The 25,560-nt window shown below is 34.2% G+C and overlaps 1 protein-coding gene across 10 annotated transcripts in view; it reads right to left on the bottom strand.

The window, feature by feature from the left end:
• The window catches only part of GRIA4 (glutamate ionotropic receptor AMPA type subunit 4), a 372,300-nt gene that overhangs the window by 61,119 nt on the left and 285,621 nt on the right, over positions 1 to 25,560 (bottom strand). For 9 of the 10 annotated variants that reach the window (XR_012423660.1, XR_012423659.1, XM_005579503.4 and 6 more), the window contains exons 7-11: positions 23,108 to 23,266; positions 17,950 to 18,117; positions 16,583 to 16,687; positions 11,399 to 11,509; positions 3,072 to 3,278 (exon numbers count right to left, since the gene is read on the bottom strand). Coding sequence is in view for 8 of the 10 variants with exons in the window: in XM_005579503.4 (XP_005579560.1) it covers positions 3,072 to 3,278; positions 11,399 to 11,509; positions 16,583 to 16,687; positions 17,950 to 18,117; positions 23,108 to 23,266 (750 nt within the window). In the remaining 2 variants the exon portion in view is untranslated. Of the gene's footprint in view, positions 1 to 3,071; positions 3,279 to 8,860; positions 10,097 to 11,398; positions 11,510 to 16,582; positions 16,688 to 17,949; positions 18,118 to 23,107; positions 23,267 to 25,560 lie in introns of those variants that run through there. The other variant, XM_005579506.4, reaches the window with a different exon arrangement.

Here is a 25,560-nt window from a genome sequence, read left to right as displayed (position 1 = left end):
TTTTAAATTTTGTCGTAGCCATATAAAATTATTTTTTGTGTGTTTTCAGCCTTTGGTTTCATGTTTTAGAAAAATCATTTTCCTATCAATATTATGTATTTTATTCTAGTATCTGTAATTCTCCTATCACTTTTTGGTATCTTCGATGATGAAGTGTTAGAAAATTGTTAATTTTCCAAGTTGTCATCCTCCTTTACCAATAGGAATAAATAAATAACACATCTTTTCACTTACTTGAAATGCCTCCTTTCACATACTACATTGTTCTGTGAGGTATGTTCTGAAATTTTTAATTTATATAAGTTCCCACTAGTGAGGGAAGAAACCTTAAAAAGACACATAAAGAGAAATACAGGTGTTTTCTGAACAGAAAACTAAGTGCCATAGAAAGTGAACATCGGATGAAGGTGGTGACATCCATGTCCAATGAGGGACACTTTCAAAAAGTTAGAGATATGTGAGAGTCTAGAAAGAGACTAGTAGAGATAGGTTACACATGGGCTTCCTCTGCCAACATCGGGGATGTTGCATGTGCATTGTTTCATGACCTCTCAGTAATTTCCAAATTTGAGTGTGTAAAATGTCTCCCACAGGTAATTCTGCTGCTAGTGGAATGTGCTTTGAGAATTATTGCCTTGGATTAACACACACGCGCGCGCGCACACACACACACACACACACACACACACACACACACACCAAGTGTGGTAGAGGCCAAGGAGATGACCCTGAAGCAGCACACTGCATGAAATCAGGGTGAACTTGCTTTACTGCACAGGCATGGTAGCAAAAAGGACCTGAGTGTGAGAGAGGTTCTGGATTTCTGGGTCTCACACATGGTGTGTTGGATAACATGTAAATGCTTCACAGACAATCGGTTCATTACAGTTATAGCAACAAAGTTTGCAAGGAGTAAAGTAAAAAAATATAATGAATCCAAATTTAATAATTTTGCAAAGTTAATCATTTAGACATATTAGGCTTTGTTCTATAGAAGAGAATGGATTTAGTTTTAGTAGGGTCCTGGGAACCAGGCACTCATGTATGTGTTAGCAGTAGGAAACACAAACAAACAAACAAACAAAAAAAAGTTGAGAAACAAGTATAGACTTTGCAGACACCAAAATGGAAAGTACCTAGACTGTGGAATGTGTAAGAGACCCGGAAGAAGATTCCTTTTGGGAAAAGAGTGGACAACTCAAGCATCAGAGATTGGAGTCTTTAACCACTTGCAGACTGGCTGAGGAATGAATATGAATATGATATTAATAGCCATTATGTTATCTTTTGTCTCTTTGAGAACTGCATAACTTTGGGACTTTTTGTTATTGTGACATGTATAGGACTGACATAACTTTTCCATGAATTATGCTACTCCCTTCATATCCTTTGTTTTCATTATTTAAACAATTTGCCCTGAATGAAATGTGGTCAGAACACTTGTAAAAGAGTGAGTCTGGGTTTCCCAGTGGGTAGGGACTCCAGAGAAGAGATGTATGACAAGTGCCCCAGAAAGTAACTCACGTCAGTTATGCTGTTCATAACTAACTGGTAATCCAAGTATGATTTTTTGAGATGAAATATGCAAGAGTATTTTCTAAAGGGAATGAATTACAGTAGTTCTAACAACTTCAATAATATTAACATCTAAGTTATGCTTACTGTATCAAAAGTTTAAAATATTAACCAAAAAACAAATGCTTTAGAAACCCTTTTCTTTGAAATTTAAAGCTCAATATGAAACAGTCAATGAACTCTGTGGCAAAATACATTTTGCTATTTTTTTAAACTCCTTTTTTTTTTCTCATTTAGGGTCACCTAAGCAGTCAGCAATTCTTTCCTATGGATATAAAACTAACCAGGTGCTTCATAATGTCAAACAATTTCCTCATTCTGCAGAGGTTTTAGTTACTTTACTCTACTGTGCAAATAATGTTCATTGCTTCATGGTCTAAAAGGCAAGATGCAGAATCATGAAACTCTTGAATTGCAGTTCTGGCTTGGAAAGCGAGTCCTTCCTAGGACTTCAGTTATGTTCTAAATCTTTCTATCTTTATTGTTTTCTGAAGAAGGATGATTCTGTGTAATTCTCCATTTCAAAGTGGTCTTGTGAGGATTAATCAGACTACATTTTGAAGGTGAAATATAAGTTGGCTTTTAGGAAATTTCATATTACATTTCAAGTATATGTTATTTTAATGGTTACTTGATGAATAGAGTTTCCTACGAGCTACAGATTTGGTTTCTGGACTTCTGAAATATTATGCTATCACTAGCATGTGATAATTGCCAGTTTGATTTTGACATTTTGCAATGGTAGCTGAAGACATTGATCTTGATATTGCTCTGATTCAGGCAGGAACATTTATGCTGTATTTGCCCTCAGCTATGAATATGTACCCTCAATATCAAGTACACTCAAGGGAGGAGCACAACATGCTTTCATGTGAGGTCTACTTTGGAATAAATTCTAGCTTTTGTGTTTTGCTATGTATACTAGTATAAAAAATGACGGCACTGCATAAAGTTTAAATTTACTGTGTTCAGCAGAAGTGTAAGAATCTGACATTATTGATGAATATTTAATAGAGGATAAAGTAATATAGTGATTGCCTCACCAATTACTTAAAAGATATCTATGAGTAATTACAAACAATGGAGGTATAAATAACTATCTAAAATAATGACCATCTTTATATGGTTGAAGGAAACCTGTTCCTACAGTTATCAAGTACAAGATTACTATTATATTTGTTTTGTAGTTCTATACACGGCAGCATCAAACTTAAAAGAACAGTCACTCCAGATCCTGAAGTCATTTAAAAAAACTAGGACTGCATATTCTGAATTTTTATCTTCTTTCTAATTTTGATCTTATCAAGTGTCAGTTTTTCTCATTGTTTGTGGATTGCATTATTAATAAAATAAAGAAAGATTTGAACACTGATTATGCTTCTTGGAATGTAGCTGCAAATTAAACAGTAATAGACGTTTAAAAATTGTTATGTGCCCAAGGGAAAAGAAGCTTCAGGTATATGTAAGTAAATTCTTCAATAAGTTGATTTGCTTACCCCATAAACAAGTTCTCCTACCATCCCATTCCAGATTTTTGTGTCTGCATCCCTTGCTCCATATTTTCCATCAGGGACAATGGCAATTTTATACTTGATACCAATATGTTTTGCAATTTCAGATGCCAAATCTACACAGTATCCTTCATACTTGTCATTTCCTTCAAACATTTCATGATTTTTCTTGTACATAACATATGGGGATTCCTATAATGAGAGAAGTAGAACTGTAAAGGAGAAATTATAAAACATTTGAAAAACCTTATGTAAATTTCCAATTTCAGAATTTGACAAAAGATTGTATTTAGTATTGGCATACATACTGATTTTGTGTAGCTAGAAATCAATAATAAAACAGATGAATATGTAAGTATGGGTAGCAGAGATTAAATTGCTTTGCATTGGATGCTAAAATGGAAATCTTTAAATTTCCTTTGGAGTAAGTATTAAAAACCTAGCACTATGACTGTGATGGGAGAAGCATCAGTTACTAATTATCTAGAGAAGCATAAATTATCTTCTTTGGCAATGAAATGAGTATTTCTAAAATATTTCATGAAATTAAAGACTATTCATTAGTCAGCTTCACCTAATAAAAGACTAATTCAAGGTCACAGGTTTCCATAGTCTGCATATTATTTAGCCACATTCAACTGTGACTTCCTTTAAGAAAAAGGTTACGTCATTTTTCTTTGATCTCTAGTGTTTAGCAAGATGACTTTCTCAGAGCAGGCACTTGGTACACTATCATTCAAAGAAAAAATGAATTAATAGTTAAAAATTCTTAAATAGTTATTTGCATTAAATCTGCTTTCCTAATGTCCAGTATTTTGGCTTTAAATATAGTTTGTGCTTCATGAACTTTAGTTGTATTGTAAAACATTTCGCTAGTGATGCTGATAATTTTCCTCCAATTGTAATGAGCATACACTTGAGGTGATATTCCCATTTAGTTTTCTAAGCAAGTGAGACAGAAAATTTGATGAATAATTATGATAGAAATCCTGATAAAATGAAAAAGGTTATCAGTGGCTGATAATTACTACAGTTTTCAGTTAAACACACATACACACACACACACACAACACACACCCTTAAACCAAACCATTAAAAGACATGCACTGAAGAGACATTTTAGCAAAAAGCACTTGATTTTGTAAGTGGCACCTAAAGCCACCAAACAAAGATAGACCTGCTGAACACATAATATTGAGAGAGTCCCTGGTCACATCTGAGTTTTCCCAGTCATTTGCAGTCAAGGAGTGGCCACCTTTGGCTACATTATTGAGATCATGTATTCATATTTTATAGAATTGTACTGTAACATTTATTTGGTAATCTCTCATAAAAGTCTTTTCTTTTTCCCCAGAAAATTCATAATTGGGGAAGTTGAATTTGCTCTTAAAATTCTAGAATAGAAGGCAAGTTGCTTTGGATGAATAACATGGCAACCTACACTAATTCTGATATTGTTTTTAAGTACTTCATAAATGTAGAACCTCTGTTAAAAATTTAATAAAACATGTGAATTATAGGACATTTTATTTTCTCATAGAGAGGCCCTAAATAATTCTACAGTGGGCAGTTGTCCAGGATTGGTCCTTCTACTGTGTTCTTAAATCCTGCCTTAGGTTGGCACGGTCAAATGACCCAGAAGCCTCCAACTTTTTTGAATTTGATGAATATTCTAACTCTGGAATTGGGTAGAAAGTTCTTCCACACATAAAATTAAGGCAACCAATTGTCTCTTCTTTAGATAGATGAAAATTATGCAGTAGCTTATGGAAAACATTGTGAAAATGTAAAGAGTTTAGCAAACTATAAATGTGGTTATAAAGTTGGTGAATTGTTGCAAAGCATTATTATTTTCTAAAATATGCTATAGAATATTAATAGTCATTAGGAGCTAATTCTTACATTTTCTCTCTCTTTTTTTTTTACAATAACCATTTTAAAATATGGAAGAGTATTTAGAAAAAAGCAAGAGCCACATATTTGTAAAATGCTTCAATTCAGATTGAAATGGTTGTACAACTATCATCTATAAGTGTAACAAGTTTAAGAGTTTTTCGAAAGGGGTATAGCTAAGGCTCCATTTGGTACTACGGTTGAAGGTCAATTCACAAGTGTCTGCAATATTTGAACACATGAATTTTTGTACTCAAATACATATATTACTGTATTAGCTTGTGTGTGCAAGTTTCTCTAGCTAGTATTTATAATCTAATTTGCTAAATGCCTACTACATTATATAATGAACAATTTACTTCAATAAAAGCTACATATTTGTTATTTAATCAAACATTTATTAAGCAGCTACTGTGTGCCAGGCAGTTTGCTGGGTGATAGGGACACAAAAATAAGTAAAGTATGCCCCTTGTTCTCTTGTAATGAAAGTCACTGTTTTTTTTTTTTTTTGGTAATAATGGCAAAGGAGTATAAGGTGTGGGGAACAATAATAAAATATAGTAGTGAAAAACAATGGTAGCTCTTACTTATTTAGTGCTTACTATGTATTGGGCACAATGTAAAGTTCTTCATGTCTTTTCATTTACTTTTGACACTGGCACATTGAGGTAGGCATTTCCCACTTTGCAGATGGGACAGTGAAGACTCAGGGAGGTTAAGCCAGTTGTTCAATTTCACAGAGCTAACAAGTGAAAGAGGTGGGAGCTGATCCTACATTTTGATATTTTGTTTTGTTTTTGTTTCTGAGAGACAGTCTAGCTGTGCTCTGTTGCCCAGACCAGAGTATAGTAGTGCGATCTCAGTTCACTGCAACCTCTACCTCCTAGGTTCAAGCGATTCTCCTGCCTCAGCCTCCCAAGTAGCTGGGATTACAGGTGTACACCACCACTCCCGGTTAATTCTTATATTTTTAGTAGAGATGGAATTTCACCATGTTGGCCAGACTGGTCTTGAACTCCTGGCCTCAAGTGATCCACTAGCCTTAGCCTTCCAAACAGCTGGGATTACAGGTATGAGCCACTGTGCTTAGCCAATTTTGAAATATCTGGAAATTTTTGAAACTATTGCATTTATCTAAATATGTGCAATTAATTGAGATTCCATATGACTTAATGAAATATCTGGAAAATTTTGAAGCACTTATTGCATTTATCAAAATATGTGCCATTAATTGAGATTTCATATGACTTAATGAGGGAACAAGATTAAAGAAATGCATTTCTGCATTTTTATGAAATTCATTTAATGAAATTCTTCATATGATCTTCTATGTAAACAGTGTAGATAAAAACCTTTCAATTTCTTCTCATAGTGTCTGGCATAGAGAATGCACTAAATAAATACAAAGATATCCTGGCCTATCAGTGTTTCCTAAATAGCAGTATCATTATAAAGTAATTTTATCAGAAATTCTGATTCAGATTTTCTAAAGGAAAGTAAATATTAACAAATGCTAGGTTATCTCTTCTGAAGCAGGCCCACGTCTATATGAGTAAAATATTTATTTAATGTCTTCTTTCATTTTTTCAGTTTTTTTCTTTCTTTTTTATTTTGGACAGCAGGAGTCCATCAGGTCATTGTTTTCCTGCCGAGCAAACCAACAAAGACTAGAAAAGACTTCAGCTTACTGCAGATGTTGATTAGAAATGCAGTTAGATTTTTTTGCCTATCCAGGAACATAAACAATTACTGAGATTCAAGATGAGTGATGCAGACAGCATAAGAGAAATGACATGATCGCACCCAGGGAGATGGGGAGGTTAAAGGAAGAGAACGGCTAGGCTTTCCTTGAACAATGTCGCTCATGGTTGCTCAGCTCTGCTGGTTCTTTGACTGTGTCTCATTTTGCTTTGCTTTCATGTCAAGTCCAAAAGAGTAGCAAATATTCAACATTCGCCCAACCTCTTCATTTCCTCCATGCTCAATCTGACAAGTTGTCTGCAAGTAGCTCTTCGAACACTTCATATTAGAGTTAATACAAAGTTTGGGGGCTACTAAGGGGGAAGAAAATACAAAATCTTTTCAATGTAATAAATAAATTCTGGCAAATCATTAAGGAGGATTTGTGGGGATATCTTTGTAAAACAGCCTTATGAATTCCCAAGTGTTCGATTTTGAATAAAAACGGAATGATCAGAAGGATAGAGTAACCTCTTATTTCTGTCTTATGTATATAACCTGCTATGATTATTATCAACTACTATGCTTTGCAGGACAGTAATTTCTTAAAAAGTTATTTAAAATACATTTCTTCTTAATGAACAGGAGTTTTATATTAAGATAGTTTCTCTGATGAATGGGGTTCTACATCTGCTCTGCTTTTCAGGAAAGAAGTCACTCTCTGTTTAAAGCTGCTACATTAGGGCTTACTTATGGAAGTATTTATGTAAATTAATTAAGATGATTTTTAATCAATAAAATATAATTTTCCTACCAAGGAAATTTTTTTGGATCATTTGTATTTAGCAAAAGTGGAACTATCAAAACAAAATATTAGAAAGGCTTCAAAATTTTCTAAACATCACAAATATAATTATTACAATTACTATTAAAAGTTGTTACAATAATGTGATCAGTGTTAACCAATGTTGTTTTCTATGTGGATATTTGGTTTTCTCCAAAAATCTTAATGGATGTAGATAATTTATCCCATAGATAAAATTCTTAAAAGTGAAGATTAAGATATTATTATTCAATTCAGAAAAAAATAAGTAAATCTAATGGCTGAAAAAATTTAAATGTAGCCAAAATCATTTAAAAACTAACTGATTTATAAGCTCTTCAGTGAGTGATGTGTGTGAAAGAGGAAAATTAATTTTTTTATAAGGAAGAAAATACATTTTAATTTCTGTATGCATGTGTATATATATATAGTATTTTTATATAAATATGTGTGTGTATGTTATAATGCACATACATATGTATAGTGCATCTACAGAATTTTACATAGAGAAGAAAAAATATCAAGCATGTTATAAAAAGTACAAAACGTAAGCTCTGGAAAGATCATGTGTGATAAGGATAATTGCTTTTAGGTTTGTAACGTAATTCTGATACTGGAGTGAATACATTTGGTTTTATGGAAAGTTTGCTTAAAGGATTGTTATGTTCATGAGATGGTAAGAAATATCTTTGTAGCTGAGCAATGCATCATAAGCATCTCTTAACTTTGGTAGTAAAGCCTTGGGAAAAAGAGGAGCTCGTCTGAAACATCATTGTATTATCTCCCCTTTTCCAGAGAGTTCAATAGCCAAGAAAGTAGTAAGATTACAGAGGAAGACACCACCCTCCCTTCTCCCAAGATCTACTGTAAATGGCTTTTCCCTCAATTGCTGTATTTATCCAAACCACATGGAATAGATATGGCTTCTTTGGGTTATTTGCAGAAATTATTACTTTTAATACAAAAAGTTAAATCAATATGGTCACAGTCTTATAAATTTTATTGATTTTGTAAAATTTTTAGTCAACAAGACTTAAAGATAAAAATGATGATATTAATTTAGTTTCTACTAGATTTTGCTGTGGTATATTCAGTATGATTATAGTCAGGTAGAATAAATTTATTATTAAAATGAAAATCACATTGAAGATATACAACACTGTTATAAGAAAAAATAACTTTCAACAGCCATAAAAAGTTAATGCTACATTATATTTAATAAAGATAGCTAATATAATTCTTAATTATGTTTCCGGTCTGCTTTCTCTGAATATACTATAAGTTTCATTGAGTGCAGGATTTTTGTCTGTGACATATCCCCAGGGCCTAGAACTGTGCCTAGTACATAGCAGACGCTCAATAAATATTTATGAGTAACTGAATTTCTCAATCAATTTTATTTAGCAATAGCATATAGTGTTACAGTATATCAACATATAAATAACAACATACACAAAGGACAGACAACTGGAAAAACAATAACACCATATCAATGTCAATCAAAATGAATTATATCCAGTGCTCACTGTCAGCCTTCTTCTATATCTAGATATAGGTATCACATATATTAAAATGTCTAGCCAATTCCATCTGTATTGTGAGTTTTCAATTGAATTTGGGGATAATTACATGCAGATGCCAACATCTTGTTTATCTACAAGGGATTTCTTTCATAATGAAGGAAGTGGAGGGATATTACAGGTCCTGGACTACCATTTTCAACAAAAGCAAATTGAAGGAACACTTTCAGAAACAGGATTCTAGTATATGTCTTTTTGAATTACTGAATGATTATGCAGTTGCAAATACCAGAGGTATTATTTATATAAAGATTACATTTTCATACAAAAAGACAGATGCTAGTATTATACTATTTTGATAGCAAAAATATTGATGACTTTACTGTCAAACAACATATAACTTTACAGAATATCCTTTATCTATATATTTCTATATATAGATATATATAGAAAACAGTTGGATTTTTTTAGTCATTTTTAGTCTTTTGTTGATAGCATGCTTCCTGGAAACTAGCCATGCTTGCAAAATTAATTCAGTATTTTGGTTTTAAGAATTATTTGTCCAGTCCCTTTAATAACAGGGATGGAAAGGAGATTCTCTATATCATACATGTAATGCACATTAAAACACTTTATTTCACACAGAACAGGCAAAATTCCAAGAGATCTTTAAAGAAAACAACTGTATATATTCAGAAAACAAGCACACAAATTCCAAGATATTTACTTATAGAAAATCTACCCTTGGAAATGGAGTGATATAATTCCATCATTTACGTACAGTGACCTCATTTCAAGATAGGGGAATTGATATGTCAGAATCACTAAATGATTCTTTGTCAACATCTATTTCTTGAGAAAGATGAAGATTAATTCTTCTTTTGTTCTAGTATCTCAGGAAAGTCACAGAACTTAAAAAAAAATTTTTTTCTGGTAGTCCAGAGTTGGTCATCCAAGAAGAATCCCACATGAAAAATAAGCTTAAATTTACTACACTGGAGAACAAGACTTGAGCCTTAGTTAGGAATGGTCGAACAGCGTGGAACTCTTTTCTTTCTTGATCAATTTCTTAAAATAGGATTCTTCATCAGAGGCTGAAAAGAGGAGGACTGTACTGAAGTATGACTTTCCATTACTGTGTCTTTTTTAGGAAAAGAAACATACATATATATATATATTGCTTTCAAGTCCCATGCAAATATTATACAATTAAGTTAGAAGGTTTACACAAAAACTCTGTTGGTTGGTTTGCATTCTAAAATCATAAACGTCTGCTGAAGGCTTGTCAGATTACATTAAATTGCTGACTGGTGATGCAACACGGTTAAAACTAAGTGCAACATATGAAGGCTTCTCTCTGGAATTTTCATGCTTTAACCTTCATATCATTTTTGGGAACAACTCAACATTACTAAAAACCTGAAACTAAAAATGACAAAAGCTAAAAACTAAATTACATAAAATACTTCCATTTATTTAGAGTAAGATTTCCATAAATAATTTAAAACTTGTTTTGCCTAAAGAGACGTGAACTGAGTATATGCAACTTTAAATGAGATAGAAAAGGTCACCAATTGTTGATCTCTTTTGACTAGCGTTGACTTTAAAGGGCACGTTTGACTTTAGAAGAGAAAAATACATAAGATATTCTATTATTTAAAAGGTAATTTCATCAGAATCTCTTTGAAAAAGCAGTCTTAAAATTTAGAGGACTTTTCACTTTGTGATGTGGCCGAATGAAGCTATCGTATTCTTCTTAAATTTTAGAATTTCAATAAACTATAATGTGTACTTCTCACTGGTCAATGAGAAAAATAATCGGTGAAAGAAAACCCTTTTCTCATTCAAAATAAAAATAAAATTAATTCCTAAATCATTTAGTTGTATAAATCATGCTCATTAAAATCTTCACAGTCACATCTTTGCTATTGTAAACAGGCAATACAATCATTATCCAATGATTAAACTACCTGAAAATTATAATTTTAAACACTATTATTATTACATTGGCTTTTTAAAAACATAGTAACAATAATAATATGTTTACTACTGGACATATTTATGTGATTGGTGGTTGACCTTTGTCATGTTCACTGTTTTGTGCTTTAGGGTCTTAGCATTTCATACATTTCCAACTAGAGTTTGACAGTCTCAATGTGTAACATCTGAGCATTTTTCCAAGAACAACAATGTGACAAAAGATAATACAAATAAAAGTACTATATGTACTCAAAGCTTAGGACGAACCTATTCAAAGCCTCAATAGGCTTTTGTGGATCAGAACACCCATGTCACCATTGCTAACAGTCAGCTTTGCCCTCCCTGCTCACCATCGCTGGGAGTTAAAATTGCCTGTGGACAAAACGGAACACCATAAAGCATAGACCAACACTTACCATAATTGTGGTTACAACCACTGTTCTGTTCTCAATAGCGGCTGTGTCATTGCCAAGAGTTGGTACATCTTGAATCAAGACTAACTTATCCATATCATTCCAGTAACCAACCTGCCAAATAGAGAACATACTTGAAAACATATTTTAGAAGCATTTACTCTAGTTCTTCTTAGAACAATGAAGGGTATGAATAAGTAAACAAACAAAACAAAAGCCAATGGAAAAGAAAAAGTGATTGGAAGTGTTCTTACTTGCTCATAAGCCAGTTTTCCTGGTGCTAAGGATCCTGTCTTGTTACATGTTTGGAAAATTCACTGTTTACAATAGTGGAGTGGCCAAGAGATTGGGAATAGGTGATTCCAAAAGGAATATGAGCACGGAGCATTATTTTATGCAGATCCCCTCCTCTAGTGAGATAGACTGGTGCCCCCTAAATTAATTTGTGTAACTTTATCAATAAAGTTACAGGTTGTATAGTAAAGGGAATGGCCAGATTTATAAGAAGAACATGTATGGAATATTTCCAAGCAAAAGAAACCTACATATTTTTAAAGCAAAACAGGAATGGTTTTAGGTTTGATATAACCTAGCCCCTAGGTAACAATCTTACCATTTTTTGAAATGCTAACTGCATCAGAGATGAATATTAATGGTCAATGCTTTTGCTTTCAAATATTACATTTAAATTTGTATTTTTTCATTTTAAATTATTATTTTTTTATTTAGAAGTCAAACACTTTTTCTTAAAAATGAATTAAGTAATTACTTAAGTACTCTGAAAGTAGTAAGCTACAATGGAATCTTAATGGAAATTTAGGATTCTTTGGTTTTTGCAGACCATTAAGCAATAATAATGGCTATTACATATTGAGTGCTTGCTCTGAGGCAGACAATGTACTCAACGCTTTTTAAAAGTATACATCTTAAAGTGAATATACATAGCAAGTATGGAGTAGGGACAATTATTATCCACATTTTAGAGATGAGGATTCATTTTAGAAGGCTAAAGAAATTACACAAAGTTACACTTTAGTAAGGCCAGAATTCAAAACTCAGGTCTCTATGACACCAAGTCTACATGCTTTGCTGTTATGCTACACGACCTCCCAAAATGGGTGTTCATTTACTGCTCGACAAACTTCTTTCTTGAATTTCTTGATTCAGTTGATAAAACTCATGTCTCCAATAAAATGTATGCATTTGCTCACTGGTCTGTATTCACTATTCTAATGTTTTGGAAGTCTCACTTGCTTAATTCAGGTTTCTCAACTGCCATGTTAGTATTTATGAGCATATTAAAATAGAGTAAGCATTAATATGTCAGAAAGAGGCACTAGATTATTCACAAGTGTTGCATATATAATTCAATAACAAAACAGATGGAGAAAAAGACTTTTTATTAATATGGCTTGCTACACTTCTTATTTTGATCCAAAATTAGAAGTTCAGCAAGTTTTTTCAATAGTCTATGTGAATCAATTTCTGGTTGACATTTATTAATAATTATATGATAATTTTAATTTAAAACAAGTATATATTTGAGACCCACCCTCTCCTCAATTCTTATGTGTACTTAAGTCAGTTGATTCTTGTTAACTCTCCTTTCCATATGAAGTTATATGACATGAAAAGGGGTTTTACAGTTTAGCACTCCATTAAAATGCACCCATCCTGAAGAGCTCATCAGCCAATTTTCAGGAGAGACAATTTTTCTTTATGAATGAGTCCCATAACAGAAAGAATCACAGATCTGGGATACATTTTTGGAGAGTACCTAGATATTGGCAGGACCTTGACATTTTGCATTTAAAAACTAAACCATGGGTTTGCAGTTATTCCCCTTTTAAAGACAAATATTTGATTCAGAAGTGCTGGAAAATTAAAATAAAAAGCAAACTTTAATTTTTTGCCTTATATCTACATGCAATTCTGGTTAAAAAAAAGAGAAAGTCATATTTTGTGATATGGGACCAATTAACGCTAGATTTCATGTGGACCATGGGCTTATTTAGAACTAAGTCTACACAAGGGGTCAGTTCCTAAAGGGATTCTAAAGTTTGCACCCAGACCTCACAGAAGATGGAATTTCTCTCTCCAGTCTTCATAGCATTTTGCATTTTATTAAGAACTTTTCCCATGACTGATTTCATTTAACAGGGAAATGGATATTTTTCCTATAGACAAAAAGTGGGTGAAAAGTCATTTTGTAATGCTAGAGCAAAAATATGGAAGCATTTAAATCACTAAATTGATAAAGAATGTCAGAAAAATATTAATCTTCTTTGAACTCCTAAAGGTGATTTGTATGCAAATGTAATTATACTAAGATATGTGAGAAAATATGTCTGTATTTAGGATGGTCTTGGCCTAGAACAGAGAGAAGATAGGAACTGAGCGGCTGTGAGGAACTCCTATTCTACTCAAAGTTGGTTCCTTGGAGAGCTGCTTTGACTAGACCTGCCCTGAAAAATCTGGCCTAATTCCCACATCGGCCCTAAATCCCTATAGGCAATGGGACTGATGATGTTTCAAGATCTTGAAACCTGAGTCAAGATCTTGAGTGATGCTCTAGAGCTGCAGGAATTTTAGTTTCTACTGAAGCTCCACCTCTTTCTAACTGAGCATCTCTGAGCAGGTAACTTAGTTTATTTGAATCTTACTTTTCGATAGGAGAAAAAATATGTATCTTATTTTTAGGTTGTCATGAGGATTGAATAAAAAAATGCACATCAATTTTCCATTACAGTGTCTGGCATATAATGTGCTCTCAATAAATAAAATTTTTGCAATTAAAGATTTCTGAAACCATGCAACTCTGCAGCATTCCCTCTGCAGCCCTGGATGGGGGTCACTGGAGTGATAAGAAGATTCCACTATACTTAGGAGCTGGGACTTCAGAAAGAGCTTTGTGGCTTCTGCTTAATGAGACTCTCAATCAGTTTTCCTGTTGCAGAAGTCAGACAAACTGATGGGTTGACTCTCTGATCTGTTTTCAAAGATAGCTCCCTTGCTGGCAAGTGTTCAATTTACAAGAATGATTGTTCACTTCTCAGACATATTGCCTAGTTTCACCAGCATAGTGTCTCTCATGGTAGCTCATTTTTAAGTTTAATATTCCTGACACAATGCCCGAGTTGATCATTGCCACGGAAAAACGAAGATAGATGAGTCTACACCATTTTATACTGCCTATTTCTTTTAGGAGCCTTAGATGAATGTCAGCTGGGTGTGAAGATGTACTGTTCATCACTCTCCCAACTTATTCCTTAAGTTTCTCTTTGAAAAGTCTTAATTTTTGTTGCCATCATGGTTCAATAGGCTATGAAAAGATTCAGTACTATGAATAGCCCACTTCATATTACTTCTAGTTAGCACCAGCTTTCTTTTTCCACTATTCTTTCTCTTATAGAGAATGATTTGATGTTCTGCACTTAAAGTTTTGTAAAATAAGTAATTGTCATTTGCATTTTAAAAGATTCTGTTTAAATCGCAAATTTTGCAAGGTCTGGTGTATGGCAAGGAGGTGAGTCAGTCTTACCTTTGTCCACCTGTTAGCATTTAGCATTGTCCACCTGTTAACATTTTCAGAGGCCTGTGGAATATCCTATCTGCTCCCCAGCTAGCAGAGGATCTCTGCTTAAAGCTTGCCTCTTTTTTGTTGCTGGCTGTGTGCTGTAGAGTGAGCTCTTCTTAACGTCTCCTTCCCTTGCTTCAGTCAATCTCCTTAGAAAAGCCCGCCCTGAGGTGCAGCTGGGCCCCCCGGCTGCTGTCCATCTCCTGCCACTCCTGATCTGGATCAGGTAGGCTCCAGTTTACCATGTATTAGCTGGCAGCCTCCACACAGGCTATGCCATTAAGAAGATGGAAATCTAGAGATGGTTTTCATGGCAGCTGCAAACTTCTCACAGATAGAGAAGCACACCCATATCGTAGTCTGAAGCAAAATGCAATTAGGAAAGCCTTTGCTATTTTCCATGTATCACCTTAACTTTAACGGTCCTGCCTCCAAGCCTTTCTTCAGGTTGTTGCCCCTTCCATTTCATCCTTCCAAACTCTAACATCCTGGCAATTTAAAATCCCACCTCCCCCATACAGCCTTCCTTTATGTGTTTTCCTCCAGCAGGAAATCATCTCTTCCTATGTAGATCAGTAAGGGAGAAAATACTAAGAGTTAAATATGTTTTCTCACTTACGGGCTTTGGATAAGATAACTCATTGGGCCATAATTTTGTCATTTATAAAAAAGAGAAATACTACTACTCAAATTATAGGTTTGTCATGAGGATGGAATCATGCAAAGCACCAAGTCCAGTGCTTAGGACACAGCAGGCATTTCATAAGTTGCAGTTATCATTATTACATAAAAGCATGAAAATATATTTTGGAAATTTTTTTAAACAGCCAAGTACCGCTTTTAGATAAGGTTAACTTGAGTGTCTGTTTCCCTGAACATCCTAGTTCCTAGATAACAGGAATGTTAAAAATTACATGAGTTAGCTACAAAACACTTATAACCAATTACTGTGGTGGGGCTGTATGGTTGCACTGTATAAAGTACCTCTTGAATGCTGGGAACACTGCTGCTATATCTACTCACATCTTACCACTAGCAGAATTATCTTCCCAAATCCAGGAACCTAGCACCAGCACCTTCCTGAACAACTTAGATGTTTCTTTCCCTCTCAGCCTAACAATAATCTTACCATCCATCTTCTTTCTCTTTTGCTCATTGAAATTTATCTAGTTGATTACTTCAAGAACACCCAGCCTATTCTAAATATGTTCACCCGTTAGAAGTAATTTTTTGGTACTTGCTCTAATAATTTCGTAAATGACTACCTTGAGGTGCTTATGTCTCTTTACTGCTTCACGTTCTGTTCTGCAGAGCCAATTTTGTTTTGTGGGATTCCTTTTGCTAACCCCACCCAAAATATTGCATCCATTTTGGATAAGGGATATAAACAGTGTATAAATTAGTTTGTTTCAGCTTGGGCATACTACTAAATATCAATTACATGACACACACATTTATCTCAGCATTGATTATAAAGACAGTACTAAAGTATTTGTAAGTACTCACAAAAAAGGGAAATGTCCAGCCATCTTTCTTCTGTATGCCTTTAAAATGTTACATACAAACTAAGTAAATACAGAATTCTGTTTTTCAGTTTGATTGTGGCTCACCTTTCTAGGTCCTGTGCTTTTCAGCTCAAACACATCCATTGTGTAATTGACTCTACGTCCATAGTGGTCAAACTGAACATTCCCTGTTAGCCCTTGAATTCGAACCTAAGTGAAAAAGAAAACCACATGTGTTCACTTGCAATTTCACTTATAGGAATTTCAACTTCATCTGCTGGGCTTACAACTACTTAAAAAAGTGGAACTATAAACTATAAACAACTAACTGAAATGCCATTAGGTATTTGACCTATTGGGGTAGAATCTGAAAGAGGAATATCAAAGGGATATATAAGCAATTTTGCTATACCCCTGGAAGAGGAATATATTTTATTTGTTTTTAATATTATAAAGTTTCCATTCTTACTAGAAGAATCCTCCCTCAATTATAAAGTATTTTTATAGGAATCACAATTTTTTTATGGTTACTTTTCAGTTTTATTTGTATATCCACAAAATGGATTAAATAACCCTGATACATATGCCAGATCATATTCTCACCTTGCTAATATTAAAATTAAGATATAAGAAGCAAAAACATATAAAGACATTTTTGAAAATATTGAAATATATTTTATTCCAAATTTCCTTTTAATTTGCTTTTACCTATGTTTTGAACCTGTGACATTTCAGAACATTTAAAATGTAACATTAAATATGTATATATTACCTTAATTATTTGAACAAATAGTGTTGGTGTAATTATAAAAGACTGAAATAAACTGACTACTTAATCCAAAGTTACAAAGCAATTTGAAGATCTCCAGAGGTAGTCATTTTTTCTGGTTCTGGAATGTCCTGGGACCCAGGTGGACTTATACTTCCTGAACCCCTTGTGGTTCAGGAAGTGGCTTATACTTCCTGAACCCTAGCTAACCTTGTGGTTAGCTAGGCCCATGTGACTCCTTCTGACATGTGAGTTGTAAATAGGCAGGACAGGTGATATTATTAAGCCACAGAATTTAATTGCCAGTTTGAAATGTGCCCCCAACTATCCATTTCCCTTTGCAGAATTCAAGATGGTAACTGCTCTGCCAGTCTATGTCCTCAAGTGACTACAATTAGCCAAGTGCCCCTGCTAATCTAGCATATGTCTGAGTAAGCAAAGCTCCTTTGTTGTTTTAAGTCACTGAGATTTGGGTTATTACAGAAACTTAAGCTAGCTTATCCTGACTATGCATCCACATAAAATGTAAACAGCAAAATTCTACCTTGTATTTTATCTAGAAATGTCCCAAAAATGATGGCTTGATATATTTGAGTAGCAATTGTAATATGTATTTGTGCTTGGATAAATTAGTCTGTTTTTTGAACATTCAACTAAAAGAAGACCATGAAATGAATTGAACTTAAATAAAATTGTGAGTTACCTGTTTGAGTGTCCTCTCCATGTCAATTCCCTGGCCCCATGGAGCAGCGGGATTTGCCAGACAATCCCCAGCATTTCCTCTCCTTGAGATATCAATTTTCTGCCTCCTAAGACTTCGGAAAGTTTCAGCCATCACAAGGACTCCATCATAAGTCAGAGCAGAGGTGTACTAACCAAATGAAAATGAATATAATGGTAAATGTTAAAATCTTATCGAGTGCTAGAAATGGTCTGGGGTCTTTGTAAGTTTATGACATAAAGCACTATTCTATCTGAAGGATGGTTAAATTACTGATAATTAATTGACTCTAGCTTCAGAAATTTCTATTCTTGCTTTAATATAAAGCCTGTATACCAGATCTTATCATCCTGACTCAAAAAGGAGAAAAACCATTCTGAAAAATAGAAATTCTAATAAAACAGTTTTCCATCAGTTGGTAGAAGAAAGATCCCTAGGCAAGGTCTTTCTGTTGTGTCCCAGTACAAATAGGTAACGTATCAAAGGCTAATGCAGCTGTGTAATCTGCCTTGTAGTCAGTTTCTGTGCTTGAGCCCCAGGAGGGCTGGGCCTCTTAATCTTTTCCTCCTCTAAAATGCCTAGCAAGGTTCCCTGAGATTTAATATAAGTTCATGGACTTGAAGTATATATCTTTGTTTATTCTCCCAGAAGAATGAGTGGAATTGTTTATTGTTATTCAGAAATATGATGCCAGAAATAACATCTACTTATTCAACAAATGTGTATGCATCAGTGACTGTGCTAAATAGGAATGAATATTGCCACACTACACCCAATGAAGGTGCACAGGAAGGCAAAGTCATTTTGTTAAGTTTTCGATATAACCTGGGATCAAAGTAGAGATGTGAAGGATAGACCATCTGCTTCTGTCTGAGAAAAGAGTGAGCTCCCCTCCACCTCTGAGAAAAGATTATTAAGGTTAGGAGAAAAAGTGAGGAAAGGTTGAGATAAAAATGTAATTTTCTAAATATAAAAATAAATCAACATGGGATCGCTTTTGGCAGACATTTATTGGAAAATTCCTGAACACATGGAAATGGGGCACAATTTTCTGGAAGCATGACAGATCTACTTATTCAGCAAATGTGTATGTACTAGTCACTGTGCTAAATAGTGTCAACTACTAACTACTTATCATGACAAAAACTACATTGTCTCCTTTAGAAATTCCATATGGTCAGTTCCTTATAATTAACACCTTCTATGCCTGTATGAGCAGTAGGTTTGTGCTGTAGGAAGTGGAGGATGATCCCCTTGATTTTGTGCTTTCAAATGAAGAAAAATCATTTGAAATTCCATTTGTAGAAAGTAAACTTAGGGCCGGGCATGGTGGCTCGCACCTGTAATCCTAGCAGTTTGGGAAGTTGAGGTGGGTGGATTACTTGAGTCTAGGAGTTCGAGAGCAGCTTGGGCAACATGGCCAAACCCCATCCCTACAAAAACCGCAAATCATTAGCCAGACGTGGTTGTGTGCACCTGTAGTCCCAGCTACTTGGGAGGCTGAGGTGGGAGGAGGATTGCTTGAGCCCAGGAAGTCAAGGCTACAGTGAGCTGTGATCGTGTCACTGCACTCCAGCCAGAGTGACAGAGAAAGAGCCTGTCCCAGAAAAAAATAAAAGAAAAGAAAGTAAACTTAGGCAACATGGGCATGAGACACAGCAGCCACCATTACAGGGAAGAGAAAAACTAAAACATGGATAAAATAAGGAGCATTAATTCTAACAAAGAACTGTTCAATAGTATAGGATATAACTCTTGTATTAGAAGGATTTAAAAGAACCACGTAAATTTCCTATATATTCCTCCAGGACTTGACAAAACAAGCTTCTGGAGAGACATGCTTGTCTGTCTCATGAAGAGACATGCCCTTCACAATTATTGGGATGGGGTAGCTGAGAAAAACTAAGGTGTTTAAGCAAGGTACTACACCAAAAATGAATGTGCCTCCTCCCCTGCCTGACCCAACACATCTTTGAATAGAGAAAGTCATCAAATCATCTTTTTTTGTTAAGGCAAGAAAATAACAATGAGAAATAAAATGAATCTTGCTTAAGTCGCAAAGGGCAAGAGAAAAGTGCAATGCTAGTACTTGAGGACCAAAGGAGGAAAAAATAAAAATATTGTTGCTTTTTCAACAGGAAGAAAGAAGCTGAGAAGAGATGGCACCAAAAAGCAAACACACTTGCTGTGTTTTAAAAAGTGCATTCATTTTTATGAAATATGTGAACCAGAAAAAAGAGCAGGTATCACACAGAGTGGTGAGAGTAAAGGAGACATTCAGCCAGAGTGGCAAAGACCTGGGATTTGACAGGTCATAGAGCTGACAGATGGAAAGAAGCAGTAGTTTAAATCAGTTTTACCTTTTCAAAGGATGTAATTCTTTTCTATGTGTCTCACTGTGCTACAATCCAGGGAACCACAATTACGGGCAGATAACTTCTAGGTGGCACCTAGAAAATTCTTACTAATCATTTCATTTTTAGGCAGGGTAAATAGTGCCCTATAGTTATTTACTGCTCTATAAGTGATTAGAATGATGAAATGATTTCATTTACTAAGATTTATAGATAACAAGACAGAATTGGGCAGAATCATGGTGCAGTAGAAAAAGTATGGGATTAGAGAAGAAAGAACTGGGATGAATTTTAATTCTGTGACTCATAGGTTTATGGGAATGTGAAGCACATTTTCTTGGCTATAGAGTATAAAACAGAGCAAAATGAAATGAAACAAGATAATAGTGACTCTCTATTATGGTTATTATGAGGATGAAATTTCATATCATATCTGAGAGCTCTTTGAAAAATGTACCAGACTCTAGCTAGGAATCATGAAGACTACAAAGATGAGTATTTGATGGTTACTGCCCCAGAGAGTTTATAGGAGTGAAACAGTAAGTGTGCAAATAATTATATTAAATCCCTGATGCGAACTGCCCAATGAAATACTATGGAGAGTACAGGCAGGAAGGAATCACATTTACCAAAAAAAAAAAAAGATTTCATAGAGAAAGTGGAATTTGAGATAAAGCCTTGGAAGGTGGTTGGATTTCGACAGGTAGACATGGTGGTGGAGGACTTTTGAGGTAAAAGCATGTGCACAGGGAGTGATAAAGGGTGAGGAAATGCAGGGGCAGCTCACATTAGCTGGAGCATCAGAAAGGGGGTAGAGGTTCATGCAACTGTAAAGTCTTGATTGGCCTATAAAATGGAAGACCTTGATTCCAGGAGATTTTTTTAAAGCAGGGAAGTGACACGATCAGAAGTCATGCTTTTAATCTTGGTTGAAAAATCGAACACTTAAGAGTACAATTTAATTAATTATAATCAATCCTCATTATTTGTGGATTCTAAATTTTCAAATTTTCCTCCTTGCTAATATTTATTTGCGACTCTTAGATCGATACTTATGACACTTTTGTGGTTATTTGTGGAACTGTATAGAGTGGTGAAAAATTTGAGTAACTAACACACAAGGTCCCAGCTGTGGCAGCACAAGGAAACACTGTTTCCTTGTTTCTACTCTCGTACTGTAAACAAGTGTCCTTTTTGTGTTCTATTTAGTGCCATGTTTTCTGCAGTTTTGTGCTTTTTGCTGATGATTTCACTGTTTAACATGGCCCAAAAGCATAGTGTTGACGTGCTGTTTAGTGTTCCCAAGTGCAAGGAGGCCGTGATGTGCCTTATGGAGAAAATGTGCATGTTAAATAAGCTTCATTCAGGCATGAGCCACAGTGCTGTTGGCCAGGAGTTCAATGTCCATGAACCAACAATACATTAAATAAGGTTTCTTTAAACAGAAACACCCATAAAACAAGGTTATGTACTGAATAGTTGACAAGAAGTTTGTAACCAGAGGCTAGCAGAACTTAACCCTATATTACCCCTGGGAGCAATAGTTCTATATTTACTTATTCAGTATTTAAAGAGACTTTATAGAATATAACTACTGTGAATAATGAGAATTAATTGTACTGCATTTATTTATTAAATGGCTACTGAATGCCTAGCATCATGCCAAGAGTTGTGAATGATGAGACGATTATATAACAGAGGCCAAAGCTATAGCATAGACGAGTCTAGTTGGATATAATCAAATAGGAGACATTAAAATAATTATATCCTGTGTATCCCATGAATCTGGTCCCTGACTCAAGGACTGCCAACTAACATATCAATTTAATAATTTGCATGTATTTATCTGTAAAATCAAAGGATTGGACAACCGTGCTTGACACATAGTGGACATCCATTTAATGTTCTGTTTTGAAATTCTGTGATTTTATAAGGCAGTGAAGATGGTATGCCGAGCTGGCAAAATTCCAGTATTTCTGAGAAGAAATTAACATAGCCACTATGAAATATTATAATTAGAAAATAGAAGCAGAGCTAAGACCTTTTAGCCTTAGATCGTGTTTTTCCTAGGCTTGAATTTCCAAATTACATATAAAACTTTTTACTGGAATACACTGTTAGTAATAGATTAACAAATGTTGATGATGGTGCCTTATTAGGTAGGGGCTCAAACCACTAAGTTGGAGTTTAAGAAACATTATGCCATAATTTAACATGAGGTCTAAGAAAGTCATCTATCTGTTTAGTTTGATCAAATATGCTTATGATCAGAAATTTACCAACCTTTTCTGAGCAAATATTAATAGCATACTTTCACAATATCAGTCAGAAAACAATTAAAACAACCAGATTTTTCACTATTAATTAGAAAGAGAACTTTTGCAGAAGCTTGTATATTTTACATTTCTGCTAATTTCCTAATTTGCCTACTCATTGTAAATCACTTCATGAAGATTTCTGTGTGGAAGAAAAGTTACAGATGCTCTTTCACATTTGAAGTATTTGGTTAGCAATTAAAAAATATATATAATTCTGCAAGAAAATTCATATGTATAGTACCGTAATAATAATAGTAAAGTGCTTGAGCTAATGTCTAGCAACTCTACTCTTAAATACAGACATTTAGAAATTATTAAGTGCATGTGCAAGGCAGTTATAAAGACAAAATGCTTTTTTCCCATGCCATACTATGTTTGGCAAAATGTTACTGGAAAATCTGTATAATAAACTTTCCATCTTAAATTTTGAAACTATCAGTAATACAGTAGATAAAAATAAACAAATACCTTTGGAGGAGTCTCAGATCCTGGATACTCTCTCTGATCTAGTTTCTTCCAGCGATCCATTAGTTTGATTACCATAGGTGTATTAAAATCTACCAACTGGAATCCAGTAACATTGGCTCCACCATGTATAAACCTCTCAAGAGAAATGTCCTTGAATCCCTATAAAAATTGATACAAAGATTGTTAAATTTAGTTTATTATACATGGCAGCTCTTCAATAGTAACATAAATTAATGGCCTATACAGATTAAAAGATTTTAAATAAAGCAATGGCTAAAAATGTGGAAAATGATAAAGAAGATGTGGAAAATCTAACTATATCTATTTAGCTGTTAAATTCTGTAATTCAAAATCCAATAAATGAGACAAAGATATGTTTTTATTTCCGTCCAAATCAAGTATTTCTTGAATGCCTCTGATTGCCTTTTATGAAGTATAAAGGGGGATAAAGGAGATAAATATGATTGCATCAAAAAATCTCCTGTTTCTCACTAACTCATTCCATGAAACTAGTATCATACTGATACCAACATTTGGCAAGGACACAACAAAAACGAAAACTACAAGCCAGCATCCCTTATGAACACAGATATAAAAATCATCAACAAAATACTGCACACCAAATCCAGCAGCACATCAAAAAGATAACTCACTGTGATCAAGTAGGTTTTATTCCAGGGATGCAAGGATGGTTTAACATATGCAAAGCAATAAATGTGATTCACCAAATAAACAGAATTAAAAACAAAAACCATACGATCCTCCCAACAGATACATAAAAAAGCATTTGATAAAATGCAACACACCTTCATGATAAAAATCCTCAAAAAACTAGGCATCAAAAGAACATATCTCAAAATAATTAAAACCATCTATGACAAACCCACAGCAAATATAATTCTGACAGGGCAAAAGCTTGAAGCATTATTCCTAATAACTGGAACAAGACAAGGATGTCCACTCTCATGACTTGCATTTAACATAGTACTTCCAATCTTAGCCAGAACAATCAGGAAAGAGAAAAAAAGTCATTCAAATAGGAAAAAGAGGAAGTCAAATTATCTCTATTCACTAATGACATCATCGTATACCTAGAAAATCCTAAAGACTCCTCCAGATAAACTGTCTGATAAACAACTGCAGTAAAGTTTCAAGATACAAAATTAATGCCCCCAAATCAGTTGTATTTCTATAGCCAATAACACTGAAGCTGAGAACCAAATCAAGAACTCAATCTTATTTAAAATTGCCGCACACACACACATGCACACACACAATATCCAGGAATGCATTTAACCAAGAAGGTTAGAGACCTCTACAAGGAAAACTACCAAACACTTGATGAAATAAATAATAGATGACACATAAAAATGGAAAAACATCCCATGCTCACGGATAGGAAGAATAAATGTCATTAAAATGATTACATTGCCCAAAACAATCTACAGATTCAATGCAATTCCTATCAAATTACCAACATTATTTCTTGCAGAATTAGAAAGAACAATTCTAATATTCATATGGAACTAATAAAAAGCTTGAATAGCCAAAGCCATCTTAAGCAAAAAGAACAAAGCCAGAGGCATCACATTATCTGACTTAAGACTATACTATAAGGCTATAGTAACCATAACAGCATGGTTTTTGTACAAAAATAGACACATAGATCAATGGAACACAATAATGAAACCAGAAATAAAGTCACATACCTACAACCAACTGATCTTTGACAATGTTAAGAAAAATAAACAAGGGGAAAGGATACTCTATTCAATAAATAATGTTGGGGAAACTGACTGGCCCTATGCAGAAGACTGGACTCCTACTTTTCACCATATACAAAAATTAAGATAGATTAAAGACGACATAAAATGTGAAAATACAAAAATCCTACAAGAAAACCTGTGAAAAACTCTTCTGGATATTGGCCTAGACAAAGAATTTATGACTAGGACCTCAAAAGCAAATAAAAAAACAAAAATAGACTAATGGGACCTAATTAAACTAAAGAGCTTCTGCACAGCAAAAGAAACAATCAACAGAGTAAATAGCCAACCTACAGAATGAGAGAAAATATTTGCAAACTATGCATCTGACAAAGTACTAATACTCAGAATCTATAAGGACCTTAAATCAACAAATAAAAACCAAATAACCTCATTTTAAAAAGAGCAAAGGGCATGAACAGATACTTCCCAAAAGACAACATACAAATAGCCAGCAAACGTGAAAAAATGCTCAACATCACTAATCATCAGAGAAAAAATTAAAACCACAATGAAATGCCATCTCACACCAGTCAGAATGGCTATTATTTAAAACTCAAAAAATAACAGATGCTGGTGAGGATGCGGAGAAAAGGGAAAACAGAAAAACTGCAACTGTTGGTGAGAATTTGAATTAGTACAACCCCTATGGAAAACAGGATGGAGATTTCTCAAAGAACTAAAAAT

This window comes from Macaca fascicularis, chromosome 14, assembly GCF_037993035.2.
Source record: "Macaca fascicularis isolate 582-1 chromosome 14, T2T-MFA8v1.1".
In the NCBI taxonomy this organism is placed as follows: domain Eukaryota; kingdom Metazoa; phylum Chordata; class Mammalia; order Primates; family Cercopithecidae; genus Macaca; species Macaca fascicularis.
This window is presented reverse-complemented; position numbering and strand designations above follow the sequence as displayed.